The sequence below is a fragment of the Ambystoma mexicanum genome, chromosome 1p (assembly GCF_040938575.1).
Source record: "Ambystoma mexicanum isolate Mex_15411 chromosome 1p, UKY_AmexF1_1, whole genome shotgun sequence".
Taxonomy (NCBI): domain Eukaryota; kingdom Metazoa; phylum Chordata; class Amphibia; order Caudata; family Ambystomatidae; genus Ambystoma; species Ambystoma mexicanum.
In genome coordinates, this window is record NC_090921.1 from 1007710259 (window position 1) to 1007727929 (window position 17671).

General features: G+C 42.4%; 1 protein-coding gene across 2 annotated transcripts in view; it reads left to right on the plus strand.

Moving 5' to 3' along the window:
- ST3GAL2 (ST3 beta-galactoside alpha-2,3-sialyltransferase 2) overlaps nucleotides 1–17671 on the plus strand; it is a 339116-nt gene that overhangs the window by 313014 nt on the left and 8431 nt on the right. For both annotated transcript variants that reach the window (XM_069655010.1, XM_069655018.1), the window contains 2 exons: nucleotides 14249–14294; nucleotides 17514–17633. In XM_069655010.1, the coding sequence (XP_069511111.1) occupies nucleotides 14249–14294; nucleotides 17514–17633 (166 nt within the window). The remainder of the gene's footprint in view (nucleotides 1–14248; nucleotides 14295–17513; nucleotides 17634–17671) is intronic.

Here is a 17671-nt window from a genome sequence, read left to right on the forward strand (position 1 = left end):
TAGATAGTTTCTAGCTACAGTTCTGATTAGTTATTGTAATTAATCTAAATGACTTCTCTGGACTTGCTGAAATGTCCAACACATATTCTCTCTGAGCGTTAAATATATATTCCTGGACTTTACTTATCTTCCTCTTAGCTCTGGCAACAAGGCAGATTACTCCCGTAATGTCCTTGTCTCTTTCCACAAGCTCTCTGATGAGGGCAATTGCTCCCGTAGTAGTCTTTATCCTGGATGGCTCTTTCGGTTATCACTGTGACAATGGAGATTACTCTCTTCTGTATTCACTGTGATTAGGGAGATGACTCCCAAGATACTCTTCAATGTCGCCAAACCCCTACCGGGTCTCTTGTAGCTCCTGTTACTTTTGTTCTGGAGGAGGCACGTCACCTTTTTTTTCTCAGGGTGTTGGTCTTGCTCTCTCTGGTCAAATGTTCTTCACGTCTCTCTTTCCACTTCCTGCTGCATCACAGGCTTCTTGACCTTTTGGTATCCGCGTAGTTGAAGGACCGCCCAGTCCCCCTCTCCCAGGTCATGCCACATATGGCTTCTCTCCAGCTTCTGCATATGTCTGGTCTTCGTCTGCTTACAAAGTGCTCTGCTGACTATTCCAGGATGTCCTTTCGACCGAGGACCAGCTCCTCTTCCACGTTCCCAGGTTTGAATCTCCCAGGGCTGGCAGGCTTCATGCCAGTTCTGCTCTCATTGAGGCCCTTCTTACGTTTCATGTCCTGTAGCTGGGTCCTCCTTACCGAGTGCCATAGTCCTTCTTTGACAACGTAGTATTCTTAATGCCTACTTGGTGCCACCTCTTCGCAATACTGTTTAGACTTGAAAAAGGATTAGTTTGCATCAATCCTTCTCTACTCGGTACTTCTGGGAGATGCCTTATCAATCTCTTCTTCCTCATCTTCATAATAAGATACAAGTGAGAAAAGGAGGGAGTATTGACCTAGCAAACAGTAGTGATTTCCCGGTTAGTTCTTAGAAGAGCTTAAGGATTTCTTGGTCTCAAAGGTAAGGGGGTTAGAGAGTTCCATCACAAACGGGAGTCCTTGTCCCCATGAAGGTAGTGGGGTCCCACATTTTGACACCCCTAGGGGGCTTGTTGTATAGCAGGCTCACCTCCCTAGTCTCACAAGGAAGGGCTCCCATCTCGGGGGAAGTGACGTGATCCTGTGAATCGTCACACTGGCTGCTGAAACCTTTGTGTGTTTGCCTGTGATGTGATTGGAGGGCTGGCTTGGGACAGCCCCTGAGTGAATGTATTATCACTGGGAGACCCTATGCATTCCACAGATCTGTACCTGATTTCCCGGAAAACCTTTGCTGAAGATGGTCTGCTGAAGACCCTAATGAGGCCACTCCTGCTGGACCATGGCTCGTTTGTTCTTGCGCCCTGCTCTCTGCTGGTGGAATCCTAGCCTGTCCCTTAGCTTCCTGGCCTCCTCCTAGATGGCAGTTAATTTGTCGAATACTATTTCCTGGCATTTAAAATGCTGTCTTTCTAGTAAATCATTTTGGCCCAAGTGGTGAAGATGGGGAGTTCTACTGGCCTGGATGTCTGGTGGTTTGCTGCTGCCTTGCTTGGACTCTATTCTTGGGACATCCTGGGTCACCACCTGCCATGCTCCCTGCCTCCCCCACCCGTTTTTTGCTTGCTGGCCGACCCTTCCACTCTGTCCTTGGACCCTGTTCTGGTTCTTCCATGCTCCTATTGCTGTCTTTGGGGATGCCGATGCTTTTATCTTGTGGGTTGTCCTCTTAGGATGCCTGTTTGCTGCTCCATTTGGCTGTCTGAATACTTGCTGGATGCTGGCTTCGAATCACTACTGCAAAGACCCCAAACAAGGCCAGCCAGACCAAAATGATACCCAAACTCGCTCATCTGTGGACCTGCTGTTGCTGGGCAGATTTCTTCATAGACAGCGCTGTATTTATCCCCGGGACCTGATCCTGTAGTTTTTTTTCCATCTGCAGAGTTCCTTGGTCTGAGTAGTGGGATTTCTTAGTACTCCTCTTATGCACTACTGCTTTATCAGAATACGATTGCCAGTACTTTTTGGCTGTGTGTTTAACTCTTATGAAATATTAAATGTGTAATGTTTATTTCTGGGGCTTGTGAATATGCTTTGATTCACATGCTTTTCATAGGCCGCTATATAGTGGATGGTGCATAGGCTTACATCGTGTGTTTTCGGGTGTTGACAGAGGCGTATCTGCAACAATATCTATACTCTAGGTGTGCGGGTACCCATAATCCTTCATGCGTCGAGACTGTTATTCTCAAGTGAATACTCTAATCCGTCAAGGCCCATAATTATAGACTTCCAAGACAATCGGCGAGGGTGGCAGTGATCGACCGACATCCTACCAAAAAGTGCATCATGCTAAAAGGCGATGGGGAGAGTGGAGAATGCCTTTAACCCCACTGATTTGTTTTTTTAGATTTAAAAAAAAAAGAAATATTCTTCTTGCTGGAGATGGAGAATACTCCATTTAAATTTTGTCCGTAGAGCAACACAACATTTCCTTGGAAAGAACATGCACCGGGTGTGCAATAGCGATCTTCCAAGGGATAATGACGACTCCCGGTGTAGAGCTTACGGAGTATCAACCAAAATAGTGGGCAGCCTATGCAATGTAGGCGAAAAAGTCTTTGGGTCGAGTCTACTGCTACAACTGAAGAACCCAAGGCCGAAGAAACTGGCATCGGCTTTGCGAGCAACGCCAAAGAGCAAGACTTGGAGGAAACCTCAAATGTTACCTCACAGCTGGCCCTCACTATGTAGAACCGTCATCCAGTTGAACTGTAGATATAACCTCTGGTGTGCACAAGGCTGCTGATGAGAAACACAAACCTGAGACAGTCCAGACACTCAACTGGGACACATCCCATCGGTCTGTTTCAACCCCGAAACCTAAACAGACAGCGGAACAGTCTGTTTGAATGCCAAGGCCTAAATTGACACCCAAGCAATTGACGCTTATGTCGAAAACAAATCATATGAACCCCGCTCAAAGACTAATGTAGAGAAATAGAGTTCCAATGACGTTTTGGCTCCCAAAACACTGATTTTCTTGGCCATCAGTAGAAGTGAAAAGTACTTTCTGCTGCAATACAGAAGAAGGGTACTATTTCATCTTTGCAGTTCGAGGGGGAATTGGAAGACTGGGGGTTAGTTAAAGAGAACCTAACAGGACAGCTTACAAGACACCTTGATCTGAAGAAAGGCTTGCAACTATTTGTCGCAAAAAGCCAGAAAAGATTGCATTTTGCATCAAACTCCCATAAAAGAGGAAAGTGGATATGTTAGTGGAGCCTAGTCCAGCAAAAATGAAACTACTCCCAGAACAGGTTGACCATCCCATGGACGAGGACGAGAATATAATTGAGGAAGAATTTTTTTTTTTTTTTTTTTTAATTGTATATTGGTTTGAAAAAACCTTTACAAATTTTCATTATCAAAACATAAAATTGTACAAAAATACATTTTATCATTTAACACAACAATCTTAAAACATAATTTTAAACATATTGTAAGCATTTTCCTCACGACAACTGCATAGACTTTTACATTCATAAAAAGACTCACATGCAAGTCTTCAATTCTTTTCTTTCTACTAAAAGAAGTTATGGTAAAGATTCTTTGGTTTTTCCTCATCCAGAGTTGATAACCTCAACTGTACATAATTCTCTTTTCCATCTAACTGCTTACACCTGATCAGGTTTCCCAAGAATATATCCGTGTGACCACCCATGCCAGACTTCCATCCTTCTATGTAACTTTGCATACATTTGCCAAGAACGCTATCACCCTTATTTTTAATATAATATTACGACCATGTAGCATTTCAAACCAAATTTGCTCTCTAAATACACACGAGGTGTCAATTACAAATTCCGCAAAGTAAGCAAGTCTTTAATTCTTTAGCATGGTACAACCTAACAGCAAATGTGACAAAGATTCAGGAAGATCTTCGAACATGCAGAATCTACATACTTTCAAATTCTGTGGAGTCAATTTTCTTAATGCACATATTTTATTGGTATTCATCACATTCATTCTGAATCTCATTATACTATGTCGCAGGTTCCGTGAAGGACATTTTACTAGATATTGCTCAGGTACGGGGAACCATTTCCAAACCGATAATACTTGCACATACAATTTTGAGTTTATTATTACAGAATTATTCACAACCCAATTGAAGGCTTTAATCATTGTTTTGATTTTAGCAGGTCTTTCTAAGAGGACATTCAAAGTAACACCCATATTACTCAGGATCTTTTCCACCTCTACTTTCAAATTCAACATGTATGTCCCCGTATCATTCCTACAGACTTGATATATTGAGTTCTGCTTAGCAAGAACACATTTTCTGTAAAGCATCGCTTTTTTGCAATCCATGCAACATTTTAATGAATTAAAGCCAAACTCATATCTTATTAACTCCATCGGTATACATTTTGGCAGAAAAAATAGCTTTTTCCAGATTTTTGATTCAAAACTTTTTAGCTGTTAAGCTTCTTTCTCTGGGTAGAATTCAAGACCATATGACAGCCTTGGGACCACCTTCATAAGGTAGAAATCTCTACAGGCACTCATGGAAAATTTACCATACTTGCTTTCGATAACTCATTTGTTTTGCTGCATCAATGGTTTTTGCTTCCAAACATTGTTTCACAAAACTATATGACATATTGCTAACAAAAGAGTAGCCCAAGTACTTGAATGCGTTCTATAGGCGGACTGCAGTACCCTCAACAAACCAAACGGGATTTGCACATTTCTTTTTACTTTCTCCTAGGTTAATCACCACTGTTTTCTGCGGATTAATTTTCAATTTCAGATCACTTATAAAGCTAACAAAAGCATCAATAAGCCTCTGAAGACCGATCTTAGTTTTGTCAAAAAGAATGAAATCATCCTCATAGGCCAACCACTTGATTGCAATTCCACCGACCCTGGGGGCTAATAGGCCCGCAGGGTCCAGTCTAGCATTCGCTCCAGAGACATATAAGTTAAATAAGATTGCTGCCAATGCACAGCCTTGTTTCAAGCCATTCTTTGCATGAATTTCCTTAGACATCAGTCCCTCATTATTAAGTCGAACCTTTAGAGTTGTGTTTGAATATAGGTGAATAATCATGGAGAGTAAGCCACTCTCTATGTTTAACATTGCCAATTTCTGCCATAGAAGTAGCCTATCCACCGTATCAAATGCTGCCGAAAGGTCCATTGATGCAGCATATATGGGGCCGTTCCCCTTTTTAGATCTTTGATTTTGCATAATTGTAACTACTAGACCCCCAGCATCGGTTCCCAAATCTTTACAAAAACCCATCTGTCGGACATCTAGTATGTCTTTTTCCTCCATCCAGTTTAATAGACTTTCTAGAATTATGGCCGAAAATATCTTTGTCTCGATATTTAATAAAGATATTGGTCTATAATTAGTCGTACTCTGTCGGTTCCCTTTTTTAAAGATCAGAATTACATATGAAACTTTCCAGGAAACTGGCATAGTTTGCGTCTCAATTACGTTTTTAAATAGTATATGGAGTATTTTCGCCCACAACCTTTCGTTCTGCTTTATCAACACCATGGCCAAATTGTTGGGTCCCGGGGTACCGGAGGCTTTCATTTTCTTTATTATGGATAGTATTTTTTCCACAGAAACATCGAGGGACCATTGACAAGCCATCTTTTCAAGCATAAAATCACCATTACCAGAACAAGCATACAACTTCTCAAAGTATTCACACCATACCTTTTCACTAATGGGATTAGTGTTTAATTGAGTTTGAGTAATCTCCGTACTACTGATGATGGCCCAATAATTTCGCGAATTTCTTTCCTTCATTGCATTCAACATTTTTTCACCATCCTTCTTTAATAAGTGGGCTTGATGATGCAGCCTCCAATTCCTATAAGCTTGTCGTCTCCGTCTACATTGTTCCCCGGCATCCTCGACAAGTAACTTTTGTTTTTTTATGGCATTGAGATCCTTGTTCAACCTGGCCCTTTGCAACTTGATCTCAAAATCAAAGGAGTGCCTATGAGTTTTATCTTTTAGCGCTATTCTGGCTGTTGGTTGTTCCACCTTGATTCTCGAACCTCTGACATTAACAGTTGTTTGGGCGCAATATACTTTGGTAAGCTTATTTTGTTTCCTTATATTTATGTTCATTGATAACATTGCATGATCACTTTCTAAATTATCTTCCACAAGCATATTGGTCCCATTTCCAATTAGATGTTCGCCTGCGAAAATAAAATCAATAATTGAGGAAAGCCCACGCGCCTTCCAGGTGGTTTTGTCATTAAACAACTGTGTCAGCCCCCATGAGTTTGCAAAATTACACCATAAGGCTCCTCTATTTTGTTTATTATGTAATCGCCTTATTTGGTTGCAACACCCACTTAATCTCGCTGCTCTTTCGCTACTTGTTACATCGCAATCCGCATTTAAATTGCCTGCTAGAATTATCAAACCGTTTGGGGTAGACACTATCCATTCATCTAGCAATGTATTCAGGTCATACAACAGTTTTTCAAGCATGCGATCATCATTTTCCGCATCATTCCAATAGATATTAATGATCATAAGGTGGGTAATGCCCTCTTTGGTTATGATTTTAAAATTCGCCGCTTGGCATGACTCATGCACATGTGTCTCTTTTATCAGAGATATATCTGGATCATTACGATACGCAAGCGCCGGGCCACCCTTCGGGTGACCTCTAATGCCCTTCATGCCAGACAGGCAGAGGACAACAAAACCGTCCCAAAGCAGTGGTCCACATGCCCAAGTTTCCTGTAACAAAACAAAGTCAAATTTCTCTAAATTCATACATACTTTTTTGTTTTGTACCAGGTGTGTATGTCCTCTAGAATTCCAAGCTATCAATTTAAAAAAACTTTCATCGCTAAAGGGATTTACCCATACCTTTTAGTTGTTCCAAAGTATCTCGAAGTGAGACCGCCATCATCTCCATTCGTCCATTTCACTTAGAGTTAAGTGCTCACCCCCTACTTGAGTCATCACCCTTTGTTTCTCTCTTGTATTATTATTTCGGGGGTATTGCTCCGCGTTTCTCTCTCGTGTATTCTCACCAAAATCAACATACTCATACGTGTCAAACCCCCTCTTTTGCAGAGCCCCAGCTTCCTCGAGTATAAGAGCTCGCACCATAGGCGATGCAATCACTAGACGCATAAAGTCCATCCTATGTGGATCAATAAAGTCCACTTGCTGAATATCACATGAGGATACAAGGGCTAATTCTGGTATCTCTCTAAACAAGTTCAAGATATATGATCTATTTAAGATGGGATAATAGCCATCATCAAACACATAGTATACAATCAGACTTGGATCACTAGAACATTCAGGCCGTCTCACTTTATCATACTGATTACCATTCAGATTTTTCCTATTCGCATAATTTTCATATGCCATATCCTGCACTCTATGGGGGTACACCTCGCGCTCCCTAATAGCATCTTCATGAGGAAGAATAATATTCAGAGCTGGTGGTTGTTGTAGAGGACGAAATAACCTAGACCTAGATGATGATACTTAACCAGCACATGATATGGCCGAACCTCCCTCCACTGCCTCTTCTGCTGAGGACCTGCTTAAGAGTAACTCCTTCACTGGCTAACCCAGTACAGACTGAAGCAGTAAACCCACGCGTAGAGGGGAAATACAAGCCAGCCCCCAGTGATCCACTTTACATAAGGGGACATTTCAGAATAGACTACTTGGTCACTACCACAACACAATAACTGGGAGGAGGACCACTGTCAAACCGCAAGTACCACACTGACAAAGAAGGCAAACATCAGCAGCAAATGAACTCCATCTGAAACGCTACCGCCCCTTATGGCTTGATCTAGCAGAGACCAGTGGGATGAAATGGAGCACCTAAACGATCAAGTGGTAAAGCTAATGCCGTCATTAAAAACTCACTGGATGTGGCAGAAACAGCTCGAAGGATAATAGCGAGGTCTACTGATATCGGGTGATAAAATTGCAGCAAAAATGCTATGGTTAAACCCGGTAAAGGTGTATCCCATTATACCATTTAAGGAGAGCGGGGGTTGCATGTCCCCCTCATCCTTTACATGATTGTGCCGGCAAAACCATGGCATTTGTGCAGCGATTGTCTTTTAAGACATGGAACCAGTCTACTGTAATTAAGAGACGCTTGGCTTAGGGTTTCATGTTTGATTAAAGAACTTGACAAATTAGTGGTCCGAGTAGAGCTGTGGTAGAAAAGCAGAGGTGTTTTATTAGAGGCAGGAGTGTCCTTCAAATATTGTAAGTACTCCCATTTAGGAGCTGAATGTATAGACTATCAGGTTGTTGCTGTGGGAGTTCATAGCTGGGCCCCACTGAATATCGTAAGTGATGAGGGTGTTGTGCAGATTTATAACCCCTAATCCTGCCTCAGGAAGCACCCAATACAACAGTGGCTGGTGGAGCAGTGGTCTCAGAAAACAGGCCAGTGGGACAATCTAGTGGTAGGGGCTTGTCCTTCTCAAAACATTACAGCTGCCCCCCATACCACTCCAGTAGCACAATGTATAACTGCATACACCCACACATCAGGGCGAGGGGAAGGGAGGATAACGTCAGATCAATGGGTGTTAAGCGCAGTAGCCCAAGGCTACTGCAAAGAGTTACTAGGAAAGCTGCATAATCTACCTCTGCACAAGAGAAAAATGCTGTGAGACCACCTAGAACTGCTGAAGAAAGGTCAAAGCTCTGCTCCTAAAGAACGCCATTGAGCCAGTACCCAAAAACCAGGTAAAACGGGGCACTGCTTCGCTTTCTAATTCCAAAAAAAGGCAAGACAAAAAGACCAGTCTTAGACTAGCAAACGAGTATGTAAACCCTTAAAGTTCAGGATGACCACACTACAAGAGGTCATCCCACTTCTCAGAAGATGAATGTACATGACCACGTTGGACATGAAAGATGCATACTGTTATATATATATATATATTTTTTTTTTTGTGATGGCATCAGCACCTGGTGGGTTTACCAAAGTGCTTGCGGTAGTGGTGGCACATCTTCACTGTTGGAACATTCACGTATATCCCTTTCTGGACATTTTCTCATAGCAGGAGAGGCACTAGAGATTTGCTTGCACAACAGTCCAAGAACAGAAGACCTTTTATTTAATCTGGGTTCCACTATCAGCGAGGCAAAAGCTTCTTGCCCATGTTTCTGGGCGCTATTCTGGACACCGGACAGGCAGTTGAACACCTATCCCAAGAAAGGGTATAGGCAATCTTAGCACATGTCCCCTGTTATCCTGGCCAGGTAACGGTTAGAAGGGTAATGAAAATCATAGGCATGATGGCATAATGAATCTACATAGTACCTCACACACGCCTAAACATGCTAAATGTTCAGTTCTATAAATCTCAATCAATACAAATATTTAACAGTAGCTCTCACAACAATGGTCACAGGTATTGGACGAATGGGAAGATTTAGTGGTAGTCTCAGAGGAGGTAGTAAGTCCTCTGCGTTGGTGGACAGAAGCAAATCTTTTAAATGAAGACCAGTTAGACCCCCACCAGTACAAGCAAAGGTAACAGATAGCGAGTTACTAGGCTGGGTAGCAAACCGTCAAGTGCTCACTGCACAAGGAGCATGGTCACAAAAAGGCAAGGGAACACATAGATGCGTTAGAACTCATAGCTATGAAGATGGCACTTTAATCTTTTCTAACAAGAGCATATTAGTCAACACCAGCAACATCACAGCAAGGTCCTACATAAAAAGCGAGGCAGCATTCACTCTGCCTGATGCCTGCGGGCTTTCAGCACTCTATCAGCATATAAAATAAATAAAACCATGTTGCTCGTAGCACAGGGTATATGACACTGGTATATCAAGAGAATGTACTTGCAAGCACAGTATGTTCGAGACTACAATTCCTGGCAGACACTGCAAGTAAAGTGCTTCAGCAAAACATCGAATGGGAAATTGGCACACGTTAAAACAAATTTTCAAGATGTGGGGTCTGCCAAATGTGAATCTGTTTGCAACAGCCCTGAATGCCAAATGCCACAAATTTGCTCCGAGGTACCCAGAGAAAGGGTCACTGGGGAATGCTTTATGGATGCGTTGGTCTTGGATATGTGTATATGCTTCGGCCCACAATGCCTCGACTCAAGGTAGTAGACACAATACTCATGTGCTGCTGATGTTGATATTTTCCTACCGAAATGTAGAAATGTGGGCAAGACAAACATGGCACCCCCACCTCAAAGGATTACCGTTTGACTACCTGTGAAACTCCAGGTAGTACATAACTTACTAATGCAACAAAATTGTCAACTAACACATCCATGCCCATGAACAATGAACATCGCAGCATTGCTCCTGAAGTCAGAGTTTTGGCATTTACAAGTACCTACAAGATGCATGGAAATACTGAGGGAAGCCAGGAAACTGAACACCAGACATTGTTTCAACAAGTGGAAATGCTTTGACTTAGGGTGTCAATCCTTTTGACTGCACATTAAAAGATATTGTAACATGCCTGTTAGATTCAGAGCTGGGGTTTAATTCCCTTAAGGTTCCTATTGCCACACCAGACATCTTAACAGAAAATGTCATGGCGGAAATGTTCCTGTAGTAAAGGCGTTCATGCAAGGAGTTAAACAAACTAATCCACCCTCCAGTTGGGCATCCACCTCCCTGTGTCTCAACACAATTCTGCAAAGCCTTATGGAGGCTCCTTTTGAGCCGTTGTATAAAGTAACTGCAATATGTATAAAAATAAAAGGGTACCTGTTAAATTATCTATGGTCCTCCCAGGTGAGTATATAGGTCAAGCAAAAGAATTGGACCAATTGATTATAGATGACAGGATAGTGAAACAGTGATTTCAGTATTTAAACAATATATAATATTTATTTCATTTCTACAAGCAATTCATAAACAGTTTGTAAAATAAGCTCACAACGTATCCCCATCAATCATACTCATTCTAGTCTCATACATTCAATTCACTGAAATATCACAAACACTGATGTCTATTGTCACTGTGTCAAAATATCAAACAACAATTTAGAAACTTAAACTCCTTTTCTTAATAGATGTGTCCCTCTGTATTTCTTACAGGAGATCTGTCTGTCGTCACGTGTTTTGGTTATAGTCCGAATTGGGCAGCTCATCTCTTGCCCAATAGATTTTAGCCAACCTTCATCAGGACGGGGTTCAACTACAGACTGTGTGTTGCCCCACAAGTGGATAGGGTGAGCCTTGTGATCTCCTCTAACAGTTTTTGGAGGCGGGATCGATATAGTGGGATGAATCCCCTTCTGCTCTTATCTGGAGGTACATCAAACTATGACTACTCTTATTTCCCAAATGGTAAGTACTCCACTTGGCCTCAAGTGTGCTGGTTAATGGTCAATCCCAGTCTTAAATGGCTGATGTCCATGCGTTAAATTGAAACACGCCGGCAGTTATGTAAATTTATGGTCCCGTTAAGTCTGGGTTTCCAGGCGGGTTGTATCAACACTCTTGTGGAAACTTTCTATTGAGCGGGTACTATTCCGACATCTCTACAAATGCATTGATCACAATCTCCTGCCTGAAGCTCTGTGTGTACAGTACAGTAAAGTAACAGCAAGACACCTTGCATACAAACCGCTTTTTCTCATAGCGGTCATATCCATTAGAAAGAGCCTGTAGTTCACTTATTCTTCTGTAAAGAATACTTTGTCTCCATTCATAAGCACAAGATGGTTTGGAGAACTCCCCCTCGATTCTCACTTAAATACCTCTCTAAATGTTATGTCAGTCAATCCATTGAGTTGCCTTCTTGCTTCCAGAACCCAAAGAGTAGAGGAGAAAGAGCGCTTCACACACTAGATGTACGCTGAGCTGAAATGTTTGACATTGAAGAAAACTAATCTATAAGGAAAACTAGTCCATTCTGCAGCAGGCCGGTAAGGGGACCCTGCAACCAAGTCCACAAATGCCAGATGATTTGTCAAGTGCATTAAACTGTTATTCACTGACACAGAAAACGTTATGCAACACAGGAACAACATTTGCCTTTATTGCCAATTCATCATTGGAAGAAATATGCAAGGCTGCCAGTGGAGTTCAGCTCATACTTTCACTCTACACTAGTGTGTAGACGCACTGGCAAGAGGTGATTCACTGGTAGAGCAGGCGGTGCTTGAGCATCTTTTCTCTACTGTACCTTCTGTTAGTTCACCACCTTCAACAGGTATTGCTTGCTAATCTATGAAAAGCACGTGAATCTAAGCAGATTCCTAAACCCAAGAAGGCAAATATTGCTTACCCACTAATACTCTTTCTGTGGCTTGTATCTGCTTATAATCACATGTGCCCACGCTACCTCCCCACCAGCAAGCAGCAGCCCAGTTTAGACCATTACCTACACCCAGTTACATTCATAACATAATACTCAGACTGGTCAGAAAAACAATCTGAGGACATCGTGTGAAGAATCATGGGTTCCTGTACACATAGGTTAGCTATAAAAATACATTTATCTTTTTTATACACCCAGCCAAACACTAGATGGACTAAGCAAAGCATTTGATGCTAAGCAGTTACAAGCCATAGGAAGATTACTAGGTTAGTAATATTTTGGTATGTGTGTGGTGGACTCGCTCAAATGAGTAGACCAAATCTACATTGACCTAATGCAGGTAATTTTAACCACTAAATATCTGAAACATGCTTTCAAGTGATTTGTATTGGAGAACAACCTTTCTTTTCTTTCTTTTTAAACTATGAACCCCCTCAGAATAGCAGGGCCACAGATGACTGAGTGGGGTGCCCCCAGAATAAGTGGGTAGAATCGCTGAGCCCTCACAGGGTAGTGGGTGCAAAGGGTTTTGAGGCCCCTCTGGATAGGTGGTCTAAAGAGCTCTTCCACCATTGTCTGGCTGTAATTCTGAGTGCTTCTATGGTTAGTGAGTTTAAGAGGTCTAGTTTTATTAGCAGAGCATGCAAATGAGTTTTATAGGCTCTCCAGGATAGTGACCAGTCGCAAAGTCATTAAAACCTTGCATCAGTTTGGACCTACTAAGCAAACAGCCACCCTCGACTAAATTTGAAACGCTATCGACCTTACCAACGTGGGCTGGAAGCCTGTGATGGAGGGAAGCTTGCGTGATCTGACTAGGAAAGCGGCCCGTAAAATCGAGCAATGGGATTGGTGCAAAAACTATGTACATTTTAGCAACTTTAACCAGCTATCACATTATTATGGAACAACTTGTACATAGCTATAAAGCACCCCAAGGATACTTGTTAGTGTGCCTTTCCCCTGACTTGTGCAGATTCTTGCTCCTCCTGAGAATCAGCAAATTGCCTGTCGGTTCTCGGTCTGGAGCAGGAAATTCCAAAGGAGGCGAGGTATTGCCGCTCCTGTGGGTTCGGACCACTGGATACAGCCCAGCATGTCCTAACGGAGGAACATGGTCCATTATGTTAGTAGACTGGGGGTTTGTCTCCGAACCAAATAGTATTAAGACAGTCATTCTGGGGTTACTGCCTGAATTCAGGCCATAAATCAATGCACATTGCGCTTTTCAATGTTTGGAAGGAACTTTTAAAATACGGAAAGGTAGATAAAATGATGAAACCATGAACCCTGCCTAATGCATTGTCGAGTTATGATGATTTATGAACCATGCTCTGTAAGGTGGTATGTCGAGAGCGCGCTTTTGCCTCTTATTATTTGTATTTAATATAGCTAACAGCTCTATGATCTATTCTAAATGACTTGAGGAGTTGGTACTCATTTTTATGAAGGTTCTATGAAATTAAGTTTTATGAAACCATTTTATGAAATGAAATTCAATGAAATATACTGATTACGTACATTCAACAAATCTTGTATATATCTGATGATTATGTGATATATGAATTTAATTGTGAATGTAGTATGATAAAGTGCATCAAAGTCTAAGAACAGAAATGTAAGGACACTGTTGATGGCAGTCAGGGTCCTTGTGGGAATGAAGGCGGGCTGTGGCTGTAGTACCCCTCTCCATATGAGGCTCTGCTTTTGAAAGCTGGAAATTCTGCATCATTTTTGCTCCAAATATGCTCTTCCATGGGGAATTAGCATGTTGGTAGTGGCACCTTCCCAATGCACCTGTGTATACATGCATGTTTCCCCCTCCCTTGCTGCTCTTACTAATGATGCCTTTTCTCCCGTTAACAGCACTTACGCACCTGTGAAAGCCTTCCTGCGGGTGGACAAGGAGAAGGTAAGTAGTTTCCTCTTACCAGCCTCTTACCTTGCATAGTCTTGGACCCAATGCTGTGCCTTTGAAGTGTGGGCCGGGTCTTTAATTTCACTGGTCCGTTTTTGCTGAGCAAGAGGTTCTCTGTAGCCCTCCCCATTGAATTCAGGTCTATAGATAATATGGAAGGATTATTGGATGTTGGCAGTTGAGTGGGCAGACTGCAGTAGGTGCGCAGTCCATGTCGGAAGCTCAGGGGCTCTTCTGATGCACTCCAGTCTTGATGATGGAAAGCTGTTGTGACGCCAGGCTGCTTCGCGTCATCTGCTTGATTTAGTATATTACTGAAACCCCCGGCCCAAATGGGGCCCTTAAAGATGGTGGGGGGGGGTTATAGAGAAATATATCAATAAATATATAAGCAAAGACACGACACAAAGGGGTTTTAAAAGCATGTTTATTTATGGTAAAATATGTTTGTGTTTAACAGTGGACTTACCTGACCATATGAAGTTCCCCACCATTGGGGGGGGGGGGGCACGCATGGAACACTGGACTGTGGAACACTGGACTGTGGAACAATGGGCAGGTCTCCCCTGCCCATAACAATAGACTTACCTGCAGAATGTTCTGGAGTAGGGAAGAACCGTTGAAAAGTGGCAGTTGAAAGAGATAATTGAGGGAGGAAAGCAGACGGGGAACACACACGAGAATAGAAATAAAGAGGAGGAAAAGATCATCTTTTACTGGTGCACCTACAACACACCAGGTACTGTGATGCAGCGACTTTAAGTTAGTAATGGTTGACAGACAGATAAGTAAGGTATGGGTTATTAAGGGCAGGCTGCAGCTGCCAGGGGTCTATAAAGATACGTAATGGAAAGGTTCTACAATGGGAATGCAAGTTTCGGAGTGAAGGAGGTTGGGGTAGGAAAATCTGGTGCCCATAGTAGGTGTGATTATGAACTTGTTCAAAGTTCATTTAGCAATGGGTTTGTGCAGAGAGTAGCTATTACTCAAATGAATGCATTCTCAAACAATGAGAAGTTTTGAATGGGGCAAGTGTTGAATTAAAGAAAGTGGATGTACTTTCCCGTTTAATAAGTTGATGGCTTTTATATAAAGGCCTGTGAGGGCAACAAAACTCCCCCTGTGGTGTATTGTGCCTTATTTAAGATCTGGAACTCAGTATTGTGGCCCATCTCCTGAATCGACATCCTTTTCGTTTGCAGGTTGCTTGGCGCCTCACCAGAATAGCTGGTCGGGGATGGTGAGGTGGTGTTGGTGTGGTCCATCACTGGCCCGGGGCAATTCTGTTATCTGGCACCCCCAAGCCATGGGGGGAAAAAAACAGCTATATTACCACCAGCATCCGAATTACCTCCGTCCCAAAGTGTTCATAAACCGTGGTCTGCGTGAAGGGGAACATTTTGTATGAGCAGATTTCCTTTAATCCCCACAGCCTTGCACCCAGATGTTCTAGACCAGATGTGTAGTTTCTTGGCTGCTGCTAGCAGGTAGTGTGTTGGGGTGTAACCTCTTTGTGTCTATGTATATAGATGGCCGGTTCCACCTTGACTGCTGATAAGGATGACATTGATGAATCGCCACTGCCAGGCATAAACAGTGAGGCTTATTGCATGCCCGTTATGCAGGACCTCTTCCAAGTGAATGTTGATGGGTTGAGTGCAATGTGGCAAATTCAATCCAGCATTCAGATTGGCTAACCAATTTAAATGTGTGGTTGTCACATGCTTCTAGAGGTTTCGACGTCTGGTAATTGAGAGCTTGATTCAGGTAGTTACTCCCGTGTGTTATAGTATGGAGGGGTTGCATCAGCAAAGAGGTTGTTAGTGGCTCATTTGTTGGGTGACACCTAAGGAAAGTGTAGTGGTTGTGTAAGTGGGGATTGGGGCAGTATGAGGCACCATTGCATGGCTAGTTTGCAAACAATCCAAGTGGGTATAAAATCCTTTGGGCTGTCCCATGCCTTGCCCTTGATTTCACCCCCCCACTAATGTCTCAATTGAATAGTGCCTTAGAATTGGAAGCTACAAGGTTGGGCTCCCATATGGTTAATATCCATCTAAAATGCTGTCAATTCACACTTACCCTCCTCATAAAGGCCGATGTGGGGAAGATTGTACCATCCTTGCTGTTTGGATTGGAGTGCAATATTGAAGGGTTTGAAATGAACTGGGAACGCATTGAGGCAAGGCTATGGAAAAGAGTTCTTAACCTTCCAAATTCTATCCCTATGGCCTTTATTGGCCATGAGTTGGGCCTCCTTTCTCTCTTACTATCGATGGAATTGAGATGGGTCTCATTGCTTAGACTGATTAGTGCCCCTCAACGTGACACTCTTTGAGGATGTTCATTGTCAAATGATACAGGGGGACAAGGTCTTTTTGGAAACACTTAAATCTAAATGTTCCGATATTCTTGCCTCAGCGGAGTCGGATATTGACACTATGAGCACCAACCCTCTAAGATCTGAGGAGTTTATGAAGAGAAGAGACTGGATTAGGACCATTGAGAGGGTACGTTTAGCTAGCTACAAACTTTTCTCTCTATGATAAACTTAGAGCTGTCCCTCCAACCTATTTAAAGAAAATTCCGGACCTTAAGGTTAGGATGAATTTCTTTCGATTAAAACTAAATATTTTACCAACCTTGGAAATCTTGCATATTCGTGATAAGCTTGCTTTTCCTTCTGACATATGCCAACAGTATGATGGGAATATCAAACAGACTAGGAAACATCTTGTGTTGTCCTGTTCTGGTACAAGGGACTTAACTCAGGGGAGATTGCAGAGATTTTTGGCAGGGAGAAATGGCCAGATCCTGACGATCTTTGGGAGAGAATTATTTCAGGCAATGACGTTTTTCTGTCGATGGAAGTGGTTAAATTACACAATAATCTAAAACTGGTTGATCATGTTATTATTTGGATATGTAAGAGGAGAATCTATCTTTTGGAATGCTGCCTTCGCCCTCAGTTTTCTCTTTGCTCGTTGTTTACTTTATGATCTAGCTCTGCTTAATTTTCTCTGGTTACATTTCTTTTTTTTCTCCTTTGTGGTTGAAAACATGGAAATTGTTTGTATATGGCTTGCATGTTTTAAATGACATACTTCAAGTTATGTTTTTTTAATTATCTTAAGTCGAAATTTGTTTAGGCTAATATGCACAATAAAAAAAGAAATCTCAATTGCTGCTCTTAATTATTTCTCTTTCTCCCAGGTGCAGATATACAATCCTGCCTTCTTCAAGTACATACATGACCGCTGGACAGAGCACCATGGCCGCTACCCATCCACCGGGATGCTGGTGCTCTTCTTTGCCCTCCATGTCTGTGATGAGGTGAGGTCCTTTTGCAAGCCATCCCTGTGTCACCAGTC